The 18,787-nt window shown below is 48.1% G+C and overlaps 1 protein-coding gene across 1 annotated transcript in view; it reads right to left on the reverse strand.

Moving 5' to 3' along the window:
* Positions 1 to 1,510: 1,510 nt before the first annotated feature.
* The window catches only part of USP10 (ubiquitin specific peptidase 10), a 71,373-nt gene continuing 54,096 nt past the window's right edge, over positions 1,511 to 18,787 (reverse strand). Inside the window, exons 5-14 of the mRNA XM_057533959.1 lie at positions 17,619 to 17,710; positions 17,012 to 17,121; positions 16,542 to 16,597; positions 16,205 to 16,308; positions 13,745 to 13,844; positions 12,779 to 12,956; positions 10,054 to 10,219; positions 7,085 to 7,229; positions 5,739 to 5,804; positions 1,511 to 2,539 (exon numbers count right to left, since the gene is read on the reverse strand). Coding sequence (XP_057389942.1) covers positions 2,352 to 2,539; positions 5,739 to 5,804; positions 7,085 to 7,229; positions 10,054 to 10,219; positions 12,779 to 12,956; positions 13,745 to 13,844; positions 16,205 to 16,308; positions 16,542 to 16,597; positions 17,012 to 17,121; positions 17,619 to 17,710 — 1,205 coding nt within the window. The 3' untranslated portion in view covers positions 1,511 to 2,351. The remainder of the gene's footprint in view (positions 2,540 to 5,738; positions 5,805 to 7,084; positions 7,230 to 10,053; positions 10,220 to 12,778; positions 12,957 to 13,744; positions 13,845 to 16,204; positions 16,309 to 16,541; positions 16,598 to 17,011; positions 17,122 to 17,618; positions 17,711 to 18,787) is intronic.

Here is an 18,787-nt window from a genome sequence, read left to right on the forward strand (position 1 = left end):
CCAACACAGCCAAAAATAAAATAAATTTTAAAAAGCGAATGCAGTACCTCCACACGTTACAGGGTCACCGAGACACTGGATGCCCCACTGCACTTAATTCATCTCTAACCACTTTTGAGAGAGACAAGACCTTCCAAGGGAAGGCCTTAGTATCTCAGTTTCCAACATATTTTGGGCTTGACAGAATATATAACTTAGCAATTTAATGATTATGTAGAGACCCTCAAATGACATTTGAGGGGAAATTTCCTCATCTAAATCCACAAGACGTGTTCTAACACTTGGAAGCAGGCTGGTGTACCAACGACGGCACTGTCTGTCCGGGCTCTTGTTACAGATCCCTGAGAGAGGCCTTGTTCTGGACAGGGCGTTCACTGACTCACGGGGACACCTTAGCCAACATCGCTTATGCAGGCTGTATACTCAGGACAGATAAGCCACTTGTACAGATCGGACCTGACCTGGCTCACGGATCACAACGCAGAACTCAACGCCAGGCTTCAGAACAGGCTCCTTATTCCACGTGTGGCTGGGTTACTGCTGGTGTGGGCTGCATCCCCCAAAGTGAATTTAGCTTCCGAAGTCCACATGTTCCATAAGAATTGTACATTATTTTAATAAGAGGCTAATTATGCCTTGTAAGTAGCTAAGCAAATCAGAGTAGGGTTACAGCAGGGCAGGCGGGCCAAGGGGGCAATGTTAGAACTGCACGTTTTAATTTTTATATATATATATATTTATTGAAGTATAGTAGATTTACAATCCTGTGTTTCAGGTGTACAGCACAGTGATTCAGTTATATATGTGTATATATTCTTTTTCGGATAATCTTCCCTTTAGGTTATTACACAATATTGAGTATAGTTCCCTATGCTATACAGTACTGTAATTTTAGAAGTAAGCTCCGAACCTGCAGTGGCACACGGCTACAATTAGCAACAGCGGACGGTAAGCGGAAGAGCTTGGGGGAGAGGCTTGGACCATGTAAACCCGCTACTCGGGGGACCCCAGCACACAGGCTGTGAGCGGCCTGCACAGGGCCTTCTGGAACCAGGGTGCCACGGGCACGAGAGCTGCCGGGAGCAGCCTGACACGTACGACGGCTCTTCTCTCCGTTTCTTCCATCTCGAAAGGCTTCCTTTCCACATCTGGAGGTGGCATCCGAGGCGCAGGTAGCATGCTCGGTAGCAGGCAATGACAAAGATGCTCAGCCATGACCCGCATCCGCCCCCGCCTTGAACTGAGCAATGCAGGAGACAGAACAATGGAGAGAGCGCTTACCTCCTCTTTTCTGCTATTTGAAGATTTTTAAAAATTCATTTATCCAAATCACTAGAGTTAATACATTTGGAAATAGTAAGCAAGAATCACCTGAGGGCTTGGGTCAGCTTTCACAAACACGTCAGGTTGCCCCAAGGGCTAATTTTAATTCCAGCAGCCCAGTCTTGCCCACTTGAACTCCGGTTACTAGAAAAGGCATTTGCCGTCAAAGAAACACCACACACGCAGCTTTAAACCAACTGTGTGATTTTTATTGATGGGCGACAACTTTATACTCCTAGCTATCACTGACTGTGTACAATTAGAGACGCGGCATCGTAGAAGAGCAGACAGCAGAATTAGACAGCAGACGCAGGGAATTATCGATCTTCATTATTTTGCCCATTTTTCATTATGTGTACACAGAAGCATGAATGCAATTTGAAATCCTTTAATGGCAATAAAGTTACAATCACCCATCTATGTGACTGACATCTTAACTCCAAATATTTGATCTGCAATGTGTACGTAAGCAGCTTCTCATCGCACAATTATTAAAATGTATTTTTCCTATTAGGAACCAGCAACTTATTTTTTGTGTTTGTTTATCTTTTGAAGTAAGAACTATTTCTTCTCTGATAACTGGCTCATTTTTATCATTTATCAAAAACTAAAGGGTGAGGGAGGAAAGTGTGATGGATTAAAAAATTTATTTTTTTAAGGAAAGATAAAATTCATTTTCACAAATTTACAAGTGTTGTTGCTGGTGCAGGATTTATTCTACTATGCAGTTAGACTGGGAATCAAATGCAAGTTCCCCTTCTTACTCAGGAATCGGCATTATTTCGGAAATGTGGTTTTTTGTGTATTTGCTTAAATCAAGCGACAGTCTGTTTCAACCAGATGATTTTGATTTGGAAGTTAGAAGTCAACATAAACTATGTTGTGCACAAACCCCAGGCGTCTCCTTTCATTCTAGCCCATTTTTGCAACAGGAAGAAAGAGTTTCTCTCTAAAGAGCCACTAAAGAGAGGAGGGGAGTCGGTGAGAGCCGGTGCTCTACAAGCAGCGTCGGGCACACACAGCGGCGGCTACAGCAGGTCCACGCGGCGGTAATACAGGAGGTAGGCTGTGCGCTCGGCAGCGGGCTTCACCACCTGGTACTGGTTAATCACCTTGACCGTCTGGTCGTCGATGCGCAGCCAGCCGTTGAGACCGATCTGGAAGACGTCCGTGGTGTAGTGGCCGCCCGTGGCGCTGCTGCCGTGGTGGTAGACCACTGCAAGAGAGGGCCCGGGCGCCCGTGAGAGCGGCTCCGCACACCAGCGCCTAAGGTGCCCGCCTGCTCCCGCCACAGGCCTGCCTGTCCCACGAAAGGCCTGGCACCAAGGCAGGTGGGACAGAGAAGTGGGATTATACAAAGCAATGTTGTTCTAACTCAAAACCGTTCAACAATTTACAATACAAAGTCATACATCTACGTCTTAATAACGTATTTAAAATGCTCAATATCTCACAAACTATAAAAGAAATGTCAACTAATGGGGTCGTCCCATCTGTCAGCCCCGTAGGCAGGCTCGTCAGCTGCCTTAAGACTTGATACAGGAGACAGTCCCCTGGGAAGCAGGACACAGAGACGTTCCCTGCAGAGCCATCAGCCAGTGGCCCTCGGGAACGCACACCGAGGCCCAAACATCAGGCCCTGATCCAGCCAATTCCACTTCTAGACTGTTCTCAACAGAGTATCTGAATCTTGGACAAAGTGAAAACATGCAAAAGCCTATATTCACACTAGAAGGAATGCTGAGTGCATTACGTTACAATAAGTTGAATTTTTTCACAGACCAGATTAAAAGTATTTGGTGGTGTAGGAATATGCTTACGTTACATGAAAAAAGCAAGAACCTGAGGTTTTCTGTGGCCTGTCGCCCGTGACAAGGACAGCACCGCCCCAGGAGGGTCACCAGCGCAGTTAAGCTGGGCTGAGTGGGCAGCTGTGGAGTCACCCTGCAGACACTAGTCACTGCTCTTTTTTCTTTTAGAAAAAATTTCCAATTTTTCTACAACCATGTTTTAACAGAAAAAAATACCTGCCATGTACTTGTTCATTAAATTCAAACAGGAAGCCTGAGTCAGAGATCTAAAACAAATATAACTGTTGGAAGATGCTGAAAAGGTATTAACGACAGTGGAAGGGCACATTCCCCCCCCCCTTCTATGCAGAGAAGGGGCTGGGAGGTGGCCCGGCCACCAGCAGACCTGACCCCGTGTGAGGGAAACAGCCTCCAGTGACATTCCGGGGAGGGGGGTAGCAGTGTGGCCAGGGTGAGCTGTGCGTTGCCGTGAGTGGCATGAAGGACAGTCACCTGGAGAGAGGGGCACAATCTGGTACGAAATTTCAGCAATAAATAGCCTGAACGTCAGCGCGCTCTGCCACTTGTAGGGACATCCAAATCCACCGTGAGCCAGTGACCTGGGCTGGTCAGAGCCGGGCTCTGCACGGAGGCCGTTCTGCTGGGGCTCAGAGCACACTGGGGCCCTGGCCTGCCAGTGACGAACATGACGGGTCACTGAGGGACAGCAAGACTGTTGGGCCAACAGGTGGGAAACCAGCAACGGAACCAGCCCCAGCTCACGGCTGCATCAAGTCCTGCAGGCCACAGCGATGGGGAGGCTGCCGCAGGGCAAGGGGAGCCCCGACTCCAGCATGCCCCTCTGACCCCAAATCCAGCTGTGGGGCGTCTGTCCTGGATTTTCACCTCTAAGACCTACCAGACTTGGTTTTGGTTTTTTTAAAGTGACCAGGTCAGTAGGATTTAAAGGACCTGTGGGTTTAACTGATTTGCATTTCCTCTACGACACTTCATTTTAAATATTCAGAAGAGAAGCGCTCTACCCGTATTCAGGTTTCTCAAGCAGCAGACCTGTACCTAACGTGGCGATGTGTCACAGACGCACAGCAAGCCCGCGTCACAGAAGCAGAGCTGAGAATGAGAGTTTTCTAGAAGCTCACACACTATACTAACTCGTTTTGTCCCGCAATCAAAACCATTTTTAAAAGTACCTCTTTACTCACAGTTTACAGAAAACTGCAACCAATCCGGTGACCGTATTTCTGAGATTAGAAGGCTCACATGAGGATTCAGGGGTGCAGGCGAGAGCGACTCCAGAAGCAGCCCCGGGCCGGGGCGGGCGGGAGGGGTAGGGGTGCACTCACACCAGGGCCCCCTGACCAGGAGACAAGACTTGCTAACCCTGCCCTTGATCATCACCTTGCCCTGACAGGGCCCCAAGGCAGGCTGCAGGGAGACTCGGAGAAACACGTCATCACCCTGGGACCTCAGTACCAAACCCCAGGGAGCCAGGCTGGACCCCGGGGGCCCTCTGGTCTCAGAGGAAGCCCAGAGAGAGGCCTCCGAGCTTCCAGCCCAAGGCAGGTCAGGGGGAGGGTGGCTACACCCCGGAGTGCGTTGCCCACCAGGTCCCAGCAGGCTGGGGTGAGGCCGTGATCAGCCACCTCCGGGGAGAAGAGCGAGTCAGAGGGAACAGGTCCTGGTGGGAAGAAAAAGGGCCAACCGGGCCCAACACCTTCTAACCTGGCACCCGACCCACCCACCGACCAGGGCCCAATCCAACATGCCAAGAGCTCAGGGGTGGACCGAGGGCAGGAGTGGGAAGCTCTGCTCTGCCACTTAAGGGCACAGAGCGGCCAGCGTTCCTCCACGAGTTTCAGTTTGTCCTTTTACAAAATGAGGACAGCGCCACGTACCTCTCAGGACACTGCAAGGACTAAATGAGATACTACACAGAAAGTATCCAGTGAAAAGGCTCAATGACCGTGTGAGGGCCAATAAACAGCAGTCATTACAGACAGGCTCACCAAAGGCAACACCAAAGGAGCGGTGGGAGAGCAGCTAGAAAATTCTAATAAAAACGGCCAGAAAAGCAAACACGATTGTTGCAACCAGCAACTCTTAAGAGACACATAAGGCCTCAAAGGCATAAAAGACTCGGGCGGTAAAAGAGAAAGAAGGATGGAAGGACAGGAGGCGGAGAAGACGGATGGGCTCCGCGGGGAGCTCTGGGGGGGCAGGAGGTCGTGGGCGGCTGAAGAGCCCGTGCTCCCCTAGCTGGCTGGGGCCTCGCCTCAGCACCCACTCCTACAGGCACCACGGCCGCAGCAGGGAGGGCTCCCAGCCTGGTAACCCCACACCTCCGGCTCCAAGACAGAGACACTCGTGTTAAACGACGTCTCACGTTGGGCTGAGCTTTAGAGCCAAGAGAATATTCTGTCAAACTCCAAACACACCAAATTTTAGGTAAAACACACATTTTCAAATGATTTCCGGACTTATGAAGTCCACAGGGATACCAATAATCTATTCTCTACGTTAAGTGGCATTACAACAAAACTGCGCCTGGGTATAAACCTTTTTCATCATTGCTTTAATAGGAAAATGTCATACAAATTTACTTACCTGCAAATAGCCTATAGGTTCTGTGGCATTTAAAATTCTTATTTTTAACCCCTGGAGAGAGCAGTTCTGCAAAACAAAATATCAAGAGCTTTAATCTATAAAAGCGCTGACACACAGAGCTCCCAGAAAGGGGCAGACAGCAGCCTCCATTCAAGTAACCCACCCAGTGGACCAGGGAGACCAAACAGAACTCCATCCCCTCATTTGCATAAAAACTGAGCAGTGAGGAAGACCAGCTGCAGGGTGATAACGGATGTCACCAGAACCCACCCATCAGAGGACAGGGGCATATACTGAGCCTCTAGCTCATGTTAGAAACCCCTTACAAGCAGATATTCTAAAAAATGGGAAAGAAAAAAAACAAAAGCAAAGCAGCCCTGAAAAGCCTAAGGTTTAAAATGTTTTACACGTGAGTCAGACCACAAAACTCCAATAAACAGTAAGATGATTTTCGGCTGGCGTTTCTTCCCCTTTCTGGTTCTCAAACGGACCATGAACTGGCACAGGAGGCAAACCTATCAGCCGAAGGCGGCAACTCGTGAGAACAGGGCTGAGAGCCAGAGTCCGAATCTTAGGGGGAAGGAAATGCAACGTGCCTGGGGTGCAGGTGAAGCGATGGTGACCCCAGGCCCACTGCGCGGCAGGTGCCAGTGCCGGGCAGCGTGGGAGGAAGGAAGGAGGAGGACGGTAGTCTGCTCCTCCAGGAGACCAGGGACGACGCCCCGTGTCCTCTCTTCTGTTCTCCAGGCACCCGGACACTTCGAGAGTCACCTCTAGCTCGTGACGCTCCTGATCGAACTTCATGTTTGCACAGGACATTTCTCACAAATTCTGAAGCTTTCCAGGAAAGTTTTCCTTCAAGCTCACTTTCAGCAAGATAACTAGGTGCTTTCACCACGATGCGCCCAAGCTGCCGATCCCCGGAGACCTGGCGGAGACCCGGGGCTGGGGCTGCAGCTCTAAGGCCGGGGCCCCTGCCGCTGGAGGGCAGAGGGAACACTCCCCGTCCACTAAAAAGCCAATCAGCTGGCTGCTCTACGCAGCTGTTAATACTTAGCATGAGGAAAAGTATTTTCTACCACCGACCCATAAACTTTTTATATTTAGTATTTTTCTCACCTAGTAATATTTTCATATGGTTTATTTTTGCCTTTATTTTTAAAAGGCCATTTTAGTGAGAAATTTTAACCTAAAGGTCTATTAACAGTCAAGAAATTTAAAACAAAAAAGTCCTGAAAGAGAGCTTCTGAATCCTGACGTGACACAGAAGATGCTGAAGCATCAAGAAGCTGGCTGATTCCCAGAGTGCTGTCATCATAAACGCTTCTGCCTTACAGAGTCGTTACCTTTACTAATTTCCAAGTCCACAGGATAGTCAATATTTTTGATAAGCTTCTGACATCCACCTGTCTTCTCGTAAACAAACCGTTTCAGGTGCAGCACGAGGACAGGAGGGAGCTTTTCCAGAGTCACCCTTCGACTGATCTCAACCTGAGACACACAAAGCACACGGGAAACGCCATCTTACTCCGAGCAGCAGACGCCACACCGCGTCCCACTCCAAGACTCAGATGTTCCGGGGCAGTGCTTCTCAAAGCTCCCTGAGTCACAGGATCTTCTGAGAATCTAATGGGATCTTTTGAGAGGTACTGACCTTCTTCTTAGAAAAATGCATATATCCCTACAGACACAACTGCAGGGCGTCCCAAAGGTCCCTGAGCCAAGTTAAGAACCTTTGTCCTAGGGCATTAAATTGGCATAAAAATTTAGACGCTAACTTAGTAATACCTTGAATTACATATGTATTAACTTATTTTTTAATAACTCTCACAGTATTGATAAAGCTGAAGCCAATGTGTTTCTTGAATTAGACACTCTAAATAACTCTAAAGCTATTTAGTGTAACCATTGGTTTTATAACAGTTCCGCTTTTATCAATTCAAAATGCCCCTTATGAACTTGCACGGTCTACTGAACGCTGCTTTTGATTAAAATGCATCTTCACAAGCAAACTTAACCCCTTTATGTACTATTCTCTGTATCTGCAAACGTGTTGACGCTTCTGGTATTTAGACGGAGAATACTTTCGTTAGAAATACTTGTCCACGTAACAATCCAAAAGACAGCGGCATATAATAAACACCCAGAAAGCTTTTGGAGGACTACACGCGTATCTGGCTGAAGGTACCTGAAGCGAGCCTAGCAGTCACCACCGCCTGGTTTATTAGGGTTGCAGACCCTTTCCGGCCTGTCTTCCCACCCAGACTGAGGTCCCAGGCATGGAAACAGCCCGATCACCTCGACATTCCCATTGAGTCTCTGCAGTCCAGTGTCTCACGTACAACAAGAATTGTGAGTGAAGAAAAGCGTGACTCCAGTTCCACAGTCAAAACCAGCGATGACGATGTAAGACTCCAGCTTCCTCACTTGTAAAATGGTAGTCAGACTAAAGTACCTCTGGGATGGTTTCTCAGTGCTAGTGACCCACGATTCTGTTCGTTAAGGGGCTAATCTCAAATCCTTAACTGAGTGTTCCGGGTTTCCAGAGAAACTGAGCCACTTTCTAACACCCAACAAAACCAGACCTTTTTTATTTAGCTAGTATTTTGTATAATCATATTTTCCCACAATCTTCCTTTCTGTGTTCCCACAGAAAAACAACGTTTGACCTAAAAACCTAGTAAGATTAAAGTAGGTACTTCGAAAAGTAAATCAAAAAATCACATTCCAGAAAATGTGTTACTTGCTCTTCACAGACTCTCTGTACAAGCTCCTTCCTCAGACACCTGCTTCCACCGCCATGGAGCGAGAACGGCCAGCAGCCTTCTCTGCCGTCTTCAAGGCTCCACCGAGATGCCACTTCTTCCGTGACTCCTTCCTCCAAACCTGCCATCTAGAATCCATCACCTTTTCCTCACCCTCCTCTGACCCCAGGCCAACAACCACAGCCACCGCTACCTCAGTCATCACGCCCCACCCACCTCTGCCCAAACAGCAGTTTAACTGCAGCAAGAGCAAATGAGGAAAAGAGACATATCCCCAGAGGGCTCTCCTGGGAGCGCAGGGAAAGGCTGCCCGCCTCCCCAGCAGGATCGGCGGCTCCAGGGGGGAAGGGCCAGGATGGCGAGTCCACCTCTGGAGTCACGGCTGCCCCAGACGAGCAGGTGGACACTCCCACAGCCAGTACACGACCTGGCCTCCCGAGAACAAGTACCCACTCTCTCTCTCCCATTAAGTTCCACCGTTTCTCTAAGGAAAAACTGCCGGGATTCTCTTCCGGCTCCTACCACTTCTACTTTCTGAAAACAATTGTCCATGAGAAGCAATTAGAAAAGACGGGGGAGGACTAGGCCTAACTTCTGCAGATACCCCGAGAGGCTGGCTTGACCAACCCGCAGCCGACGGACGGAAGCTCTCCACACCCCGCCTTTGCTCCTCTTCACGTGGATGGAGCCCGAGCTGCGAGGCAAGGGCAGGGCCCTTGGCCGCATGAGGTGTTGGCAGGTTTCCTACGCTGGGCCGTGCTGGCTCACCCTGTAGCATCACACACGGCTACTGAAATCAGGCCTCACAGGAATACTCTAACTGTTCAAAAAAGCACCGCCCTAGCTAGTCTACATTCATCTCCCCAACACACTTCTATGAATTCACGGCCACGACCTAGGATACACAACGGAGAAGGCACGCTCCACTGCGGAGAAGTCGGGCCTAACCGGCGCATCTGGACGGCCAGCAGCTAACAAGCCCTCAGAGAGCAGAGAATTATCGCCTCTCTCGACGGAGCTGACACGCTTCCTCTTGACTCCTGAACACTGAAAGACTCAAGACTTTATCTTTTTTTCAGATCAAAGAGTAACAGGCACCACAATTACTTTCTATTTTTCAACATCCTTGAAGATCTACAACAAATGCAAACCAGATTAGAACATCTTAGAACATCTTTTATATCCTAACTATCTCATGAAATTGTGCTCTATGGTATCAGGAATGTGAATGAGCCATCGGCCTTTGTCAGAGGTGGTATTCACTCTACAGTGCCATGACTGGATGGCCAGCAAATGAAACGCAGCTCAGAATAAATAACCCCAAAGGCCGTGACCTGTGTTTCATGACTTAGAGCCAAGGGAAGTTGGGAGGATCATCTGTTTCAACCATTTCATTCTCAGAATGTGGAAGCTTTCAGTCCAAAAAGAAAGTTAAGCAACCGATTTGAGAGGCACAGCTCAAACCCACTTCTCCTCATTCCAGAGTCTGTGCTCTTTCGCCCACCCCAGAGGGCCCCCAGATAAAGGTCCAAGACCAACTGTGAACGTACCTCTTGTTTGGTTTTGGTGGTATAACCCTGGACAGACTCTCTTGCCACCAGGCTTTCCAACGCATCCTGGACGGTGCGTATCTTGTCCGACTGGATATCCAGCTGCAGCGTGAAGAACGGCTGCAAGGTGGCAGATTCTTTTGAACTCTGCTGGTAAACCACAGACCTGAAAGTGGAAAACACACCACATCTAAGAGCTCGCCTTCCCACTCTCCCTGAGGTCATCCAGCAGGACACTGCAAGCGAGGTTATTCAGTATCACTGCCAGAAGACCAGAGAGAACAGAAATGCTAAAAACACACTGAAGCATTTTAAAATAATTCCACTCAATACCACCTCGAAAGAATTTCTAGCAACTCAATCCACCAGCTGAAAATTTTCCCAGCTGTAGCTCTGGAAGAAGACCTATTTCACCTTCCAAATGCCTCCCCTCCACTTTATTTAATGCACAGGTTAGCAAAGGTGACGATCTTCCCAGAGTCAAAATGCTGACACTTTTTATCCTCTTAGGCGTCACAGCCTGTTGTAATAAAAAAGAGGAAACCCCGAGGTAAACAGAATGATTTGGATAGCATTTCCCCTATGAAAACGACTTTACAAAGGGAGGGGAGCAGGGTGTGTGAGACAGGAAGGTGGCCACCACCCTCAAGGAGGAGGCTGCCAGCTGAGCCTTGCTTCCTTAGCTGGGTTTTCATTTCATTTTTCCTTGTCCAAGTTTTTCTGAGTAAAAATCTGTGTTGGGCCCACGTCTCACGTAGCGTCAGCAAGGAGAAGTTCCAGGAGTCCAACGTGGGATTCTCTCGCTGCAGTCTGAGCGCCCCAGTTTATACACGACTAAGAGGGGTGGGCAGGTAGACTGCTGCGAAGGGCAGGCGAGCGGCTCTCTGGCCCGCTTTCCGCCTCACACACTGCTTTCCCGACGCACAGCACGGGAAGCACCTCCAGGCTCCCTGTGAGAAGGAAGCCTTGAGGGGGCGGCCGTTCCCTTGGTTCCAGAGAGGAACAGTGCGAACAGCAGTAATGGGCCTGGACTTCACCAAAAGGGTGGACACGGTGGAGAAAGGTGCTGGTCTTTCTGGGGTAACTGGAAAACCACCAAAAGAGCGTGAATTTTAGGAGAAAACCTTTCAGTTGGTCTGAATAAAGAATAATGCTTGGGAGTTCCCTGGTGGTCCAGGGGTTAGGATTCCGTGCTTCCACTGCTAGGGGCCCGGGTTCGATCCCTGGTCGGGGAACTAAGATCCCGCAGGCCACACACCATTAACAATCACGCTTAATGGTACCTACTACACACACAAAAGCAGCTCCTAAGTTATAAGGAGTAGTTCTGTATCTTTGTTTTATAGTTAAAAAAAAAAAAAAATCAACACCCAATTTCAACGCAAAGAGCCCACAGAGGCTGAGGCTACAGGGCCATGAAGAGTCATCTGGGGCAAGCTAGAAATTTCCAAAGTGGATTCTGGTTTTTCCCACTGCTTCTTCTCAAACACACTTGGGATCTCCGTGGCCTTGCACTCCGGTTGCTGTGCCTCCCCACAAACCCGGAGCCCTCGTGTCACAGCCCCTGGGCCGCGCCCCTGTCCCTCCCCCACCCTCAGTGAGCACCCGAGGGGGACAACATCAGGCTGCTCGGCTAACAAAGAGTTAAGGGCGCAGACAGCCTCCCCTCACTGCCCGTCACCAAACTGGAGCCCCGCTTCCCGCTCCCAAAAGGGCGCCTCCCGAGGATCTGCATCTGGCGAGAGCAAGGTGCAGCCACAGTGGTGGGGCTGGGTGTCGGGAGGCTGACACGAGACTGCAAAACAGAAAGGGGCCTGCAGAGTCTAGCTCACAGCGAGGGCACAGAAACGACCTGTTCAGTGTCGTGTGACCAGCTTGGGAGGGGGTCGGGCACACCTCTGAGGTTTTCATTAGCCTGTTGAAAGGTGCTCAACCTAAGCTGTTTTAGAGCAGAGAGACTGAACTGACTTGCGATGCCTTGAAAAGGGTGTTACTTCTTGTTTTGGGACGACGAAAGGCTAAGAGGCTCACTAAAAAAACCAAAAACACTCCTGTAGGTGAAGCTGTAAGGTCTTCAGAAGGAAATCATGCTATAATGCGGTCCTTTCAGACTCTGGATGAGTAAGGAGGTCCTCGGAGTCAGTGCAAGTTCTACTGAATTCCACATAATGGTGGTACTGAACGGCTCTAATGTAAATAAGTAAAAACGTTCCAGAAGGACTCCATGAATGAGCAAAGGGCAGCTGGTTTGAGGGAACTGGGGCAGGGGAGGTGCCCAGGTACTCCAGAGGGCCACGTGTCCTCCTCTGTGTAAAAGCATCTCCCTCTGCACCCTCTCAGCTTCCAAGCTCCCCTGGCTCCCGTGCCTACAATTCCTCCAATCAGATACATGAATTTCTTCTCTTAACAAAACATGTATTTCCATTAACTTGTCTTTCTCTTCCTACCCGGCTGTGAGCAGCTGCACGGAGGGAATGTCAGTGTCGCTGAGGGGTGAGGAGCCCCTGGCAGACAGGCGGGGGCAGCGCCCTCTGCAGGAACCCACCGTGGGTCGTGTGACAGCCGTGGGGCCGGTAGGAGGTCCAAGAACAGAGCGGGCACAGAGTGCAAAGGCAAACCATTCAGTCCCAGATTTCTTAGGACAAATCTTACACCTCCCCCCTCCAGCAAAATGGCAAAACCCTGAAAAAGGCAAATGCTAAATTATTCCAGAAAAGCATAAAACCTGATGTGGCCACCAAAAATGCCAGTGATGGGGGTCTGAACAAAATCCGCCTGGCGAGTGACCGAAGTCTTGTTTCGGGGGCCCACTTGCTCCCATTCGTCCTCACTTCCTTCGCCTGGTTCTTCCTGCTCGTCTTCGTTCACTGAGTGGCTTCTGGGTCCATTGGAAACAGTAAGTTCTGAAAAGTAGACAGTCTGCTTAGGCTACTATTTACACAAAGAGCAAGAAATAAAAATAAAAGTTCTACATAAACCACCTACACAGATTTGTCAACTGGAGCTTTAAGGTGAGATCAGGGTGTATTCCACACTGAGGACAAAAGCAATGTGTGCAATGCTACAGCAGCTCCCTGCTGGTGTGACTGGCGACAGAAGATGCCGTGGGGCACCTGGAGAACCCAGGTGGGACGGGGACGCCGATTCTGCTGCGTAACTGCAGCCGGACTCCGTCATGTGCGAAGGGACTCGGGTCCCGTGGCAGAGCCATCCCTATCTCAGGGGACCCATGTTCTACCATTTGGGGTGAACTAAACTGCCATCTGCAAATTGATTTTGAATCCCTTGGGGAAAAATGTCGTGGGGGGGCTGGGGAAGTAGAAAGAGAGATCAATAAGGACGACACGGTAGCAACTGTGGAATCCAGTGGTTATGCAGGTAACCAACCTATTCTTTCAGTTTTTCTCTATGTGTAATCATTCTCCTAATTACAAATTGAAGGGGAAAAAGCAGAGGTTCTGGAAATACATTTATCTATTTGAAATATACAAACACAACATTCTCAATGGTACATAATAAGCAATGCAAAAGTAACTAGTTATCTTAATGAGTAAATAAGTGATTTCTGAAGGGTGAGTGACAGTTGGGGGGAAAGGCAACTTATTATATGAGCATATACATAGCATTTGTTTAAGGATGATTCTTAAGAAAACGTTCTACACAATTCTGTAGCAAGCACACCATAACCTACTTTCGTTATTTGGTGAGAGAAGTTTCTTCAGGTTCAGCATTTCCTCATGAAGTCCGTTTAGAATGAAGCCTAAGTACTCCTCGGCATCTTCTTGTCGACCCTGAGGAGGTCAAACAGGGTCACGTTAATCTTAACCGATTACTCTTCAAGGCCTGCACGGAATGTGTCACCTGCATGTACAAACTATGCCTTCTCTTAAATTTTCAGTAAGATTTAACATGAAGTGCTTCCCAAAAATCACATGAATTTTTCTTTGGACAGTTAAGATGTGTGAAGTGGGGAAGACTGGGTGTACGAGAGGGAGAGAATTAAATATCTATCTCTAAGCAATAGAACAGGGATTTCTTTTTAATTTTGCTTTTCTGTATTTTTGAAATATTCTACAATGAGTATACGTTACCTTTATAATAAAAAAGTTATAAGTTGCTTTTTTGTTTAAACGAAATAGAATGCACAACCCCAGGGGTTACCATTCACACTGCAAGTTGTAAAATTAGCAGCCCTGTATGTCTCCTTTTATTTTTGATGATGGGCAACCATAGGAGAAAGGACCCAAATTATACGTGAAAAACTCTATTGATTTAAAGACTTAGCTGCCTGCTTTACAAACACACATCAGCACAACCATTTGCAGATGAATCACACAATATGGTCACGCACCAGCTGTATAATCTTACATTGGTTTCATCTGATTATATAACTTATCATGATTGGTTCATATTTCATTCTTTGGAGCACAACGGCGTGAGTGTTCCAAGGATCTGCAAATTCTTCTGCTTGCGGTCTCTGAGTAGATCTGTTTGCTCCAATGGAACTGTAGCTGTGGACGGGGCTGTTTGGTGTGAGTGTGTCTGTGGGAAAGGGCAGAGGCTGGCACAGCCCAAGACGCAGAAAAGAGTTAACAGTGCTGGGAAAGGCCTGCTCGCTGGGTTGGTCCTTGGCTGGCATCTGGGAACTTGGATTTCAGGAGGGTTCCCACCATTCCAAGAACTGGAAAGGGAGCGTGCCAAACTGTGCAAACAGTGTGGTTTGTGCCGAGCACTGGCTTTCCCCCCGGGAGTCTGGGCCGGAGCCTGCGCGAGGCAGAGGGTGCCTATGTGGCCAGCCCCGAGCAAAACCCTTGGACACTGAGCTGCTGAGGAGTCTCCCTGGTGGACCACAAGCCACACGGCTGCCACCGTCTGATGTGGGAGGAACTGAGCGAGTCCTGTGTGCCGACACCCGGAGAGGAGTCTCGAGGTTTCCTGCAGACGCTGCCCGAGTCTTTACTCTGTGCTGATTTTGCTTTGTGTCCTTGGGCTGTACTGAATCCGAACTGCGGGTAACAGCTCCTGAGTCCCGTGAGACCTTCTAGCGAATCCCCAACCCTGAGGGTGGTCCTGCAGACCCCAGCAAGCCGAAAGTCATGTAACTTCGAAGGTGCAGGATCTCAGCGCTGCTCAGCCACGAGAAGCATCCTGAGCTTTACCTCTGCTCCCCAAGCTGGGGGCCCGCCCCTGGCTTCTAAAGCATCTGTACACTCATCTGTCTTAGTACTTGTCTTGTCTGCTTCCTCAGATGATAGATCTAACTCCCCTACTGGGCGAGGCGCTCTTTGAAGCAGAGGGCACCGTTTACTCCATGCCCGCCTTCCTAACACTAGCAACACCCCCAAATCCTGAGCTTAACACCAAAGGCTACGCCATGGGCACACGAAGAGCCCCAGGTGGTATGCTGCTGCAGTGCCCTGAGTATTCCCTCTTCTTCGAAACAAAGGGGCTGCAAACAATATTACTTTAGTCAGTTTTAACACAATTTTCTTGAATATTTCCTAAAGAATTCCCCTTTTCTAGCATCATTTCAATTGCTTGTACTGACTCATCACGAACTCTGTCGGGGAGGAAAAAAACGCTCCGGTTAACTGTGCAAAGGGTGCCGCTGATTTACCCTGAACACCGTCAGGGCCCTTTACAAGACCTCCGTGGCCCTTGGCCCCACGCCTTCAGCAGCAAAGTGTATGATTAAAAATGAAGGCCCGGAGGGAGGGTGGAGAAGATGCAGCACTCCTGAATGTTGTTCCTGGCCTGATGGCCCCGCCCCTGCTGCAGGGCAGTCCGCGTGGAAGTGAAGGAGCTAACTCGGCTGCCAGGCTCTGCCACGTCTTAGCTGTGACCTCGGACAATGACTTCACTTTTCTCAAATGGAACAAGCAGACAATAATCACACTTTATTCACAGGGTTAAGTAAGTTAACGGATGGAACGAACTTACAGCAGTGGTTGGTCACGGTAAATGACACGAGTTGTCTCTGATTACCATCATTATCATCCCATACTCTAATTCATCCTAGCAACTGACTCCAGAGCAAGCCTAGATCCACTGAACACCCACTTAATCGCCACACTGCAAGCAGAGGGCAAGCACTGAATACGCAACAGGTAAGGCACAAGCTTCACACTGGCTAAGGAACGGCAGTCCCAACCTTTTCAGACAGGCTCGACTTGATAACTGTCAGGAGTCTATAAATATACGTGGGTTCAAAGGCAGCTCCAGGGCGGATATCCCTCACGATTTTATCCCCAAGAGCTGCAATGGAAACAGGACACAGATTTTTACAACTGAAAAAGTCTTAAAATGACAAAAGGCATAAATCATCAAAACTCCCCCCAACACCCGCCCAATGTTGAGAATAGTATAGGTGTAGCAACCTGCATGTAAAGAGACATTTTCTTTCCAGCAAACCTGAATTTCTCAAACTCAGTCACCTGACTTCATAACTCCCAAAATGTAATGGCATCAGAACCCTCGTTTCTACTCACCTTGTCTGGGTTTTGGAGGTACTGGCATATTAGTAAACTCATTCATTAGCCGAACACTAGACACGGGGGGGAAAAATGTTTAGTACATTTTTTTAAAAATACATACTATTAACTAAAAAGCCTTGATGGCTAAGTAGAATGTTACCTAGTATGAAGATAGCAAACTTTAGATAACCAATGCTATAATAGCTAGTGAGCTCGTAAATCTTTTCTACATAAGTTTTTGGTATACTTCAAGTGATATAATTTGGTAAACACTAAAATTTATTCAACTGAATCTAAAGAACACAGATAAACAATGTTCCAATTCCATTTCTGGTTAACTTCCATAGAAAATCATGAACAGCACATTTAAAAAATAACAGAATTACAGGATTCATTTGCAGGAAATCAAGAACTTTGCTATTTGAATCTAATTATCAGAGGGGGAAAAGCCCACCCCCTTAACACATTTTCAGCAGCTTACTTACAAGCTATCTATCATGGGTGTGGACGTACAAGGCCTTTGCACTTTTGAATACAGAGGAATGAACTTCATCAGGTGATACATCGGAGGGCAAGCAACCAATGCCTGCAGTGTCTAAATGACGGCAGTAAGGAAGCGTAAAGGAAATAAAACCGATGCTCCAAATTGTGGAAAGGCACGTAAAACACGAGAGCATATAAAACTAAGCAAGCCAAGGACACTGAACCACTTAGATATGTAAACACAAAAGGGAATAAACCAAATAATCCCGGGGAAAACTGCCTTGTGATATCCAAGTAGTTTATAAATAAGAACTGGATTCAACCAAGATAATCAAGTCGATTAACACAGGATTTCCAGTTTAAGTGGTCACTCTGCCCTGTTATTCAGGACCATTTTAATGAGAAACTTGCCTGATTCTGTCAGTCACAGGTCAACAAATCATCTCTCTTTTTGGTCACGAATAGCCCAGTTAATAGGCAGAAAGGAACCGAGGTTTTGGATTCAAAATGTGGGGTAGACACCCCACAGAAGCGGAACTAGGTCGAATGTGCCCAAGGAAGAGAAAGCTGCAGAAAGCCAGCCTTGGGGACAGCCTCTGAGAAGGATACAGCATTAATGTAGCACCAGTTTCCTTTATTGATCAGCCCGCGGGGTTGCAATGACACTGGTTTATGAATCAGGGTTACGTTCTCCAGTAACTCTGAAAGAGGGAAGCACAGTGAAGACGTTAATGGCATCTAGTGAACAACTCTCACGCTCTACTCTGGGAAGGGGACCCCCTTCAACAGAGCACACGTCACATCCAAAGGGAAGGCAGGCTGTGTTACAGCTTCGTTCCGTTCAACATCATGTAATTATTTAATGATTAAAATGTTCAAAAATATTTCCCCCCAAACACTGATGACATTTATTTATCTTCCCGTGGTAATATCGCTAGGGAGCACAAGGACTGTTTTAATAAGAAACAGAAAGGGCTTAAAAAACGACATCACAGTATTAGGGAACAGACTTAAAAGATACAGGCTCTTTTAACACTGACAGCTGGGCAGGCCTCCTTGATCGTGTGGTCCTCAGACACCATCCAGAAAGGCGTTCACGTGCAGGACCCGTCTCATTCACCTCTCGATGCCCAGCACATCACAGTGGGTGTTCGGTGACTGTTCAGCAAGTGGTGATCCCTCTTTTAGGGGCAATTATCTCCTACTAACTGAACTGTATTTCCATCAGAAGTCCCATTCAGAACACTAAAATCCCTTATTCCATTTAGAAATAAGCTTCGTTATCCTCAGATTCACCTTTTGACATCACTCTTCGCCGTAGTCTTAAAATAGCTGTGAATGCCATCTTTACAAAAGAATGCTTTAAATATTGGTAAGTAACTGGCCCTTTTTCTTTTTAGATATGTGTTATAACAAGGTCTCCCCACGTCCCTTACGAATGCTTTAACAGTGACAGACACAATTTTTGGCTACCTTCTACTCTTGGCAAGCGCGTTACAACTTGCAATGTTAACTCGCTGCACTTAACCCTCAGGGATCCCAGAGTACCACCAACCATCCCGCTTTCACCAAAAGGAAACAGAGGCTCAAGGTTAACTCGCCTGCCTGTGACCTCACAGGAGCCAGGCAGCACAGTCGGTACCCAAATCCATGACGGGCGGCCACACGACACAGCCCCTCCCGTAACTTTTAGACTGTGTACTAGGGAGCACGCATTTGATATCAGCACCCACCCAAAGCATCACTCAAACAAAAGAAGCCTTTTTTTCCTAAAAACA

The sequence above is a fragment of the Balaenoptera acutorostrata genome, chromosome 19 (genome assembly GCF_949987535.1).
Source record: "Balaenoptera acutorostrata chromosome 19, mBalAcu1.1, whole genome shotgun sequence".
Classification (NCBI taxonomy): domain Eukaryota; kingdom Metazoa; phylum Chordata; class Mammalia; order Artiodactyla; family Balaenopteridae; genus Balaenoptera; species Balaenoptera acutorostrata.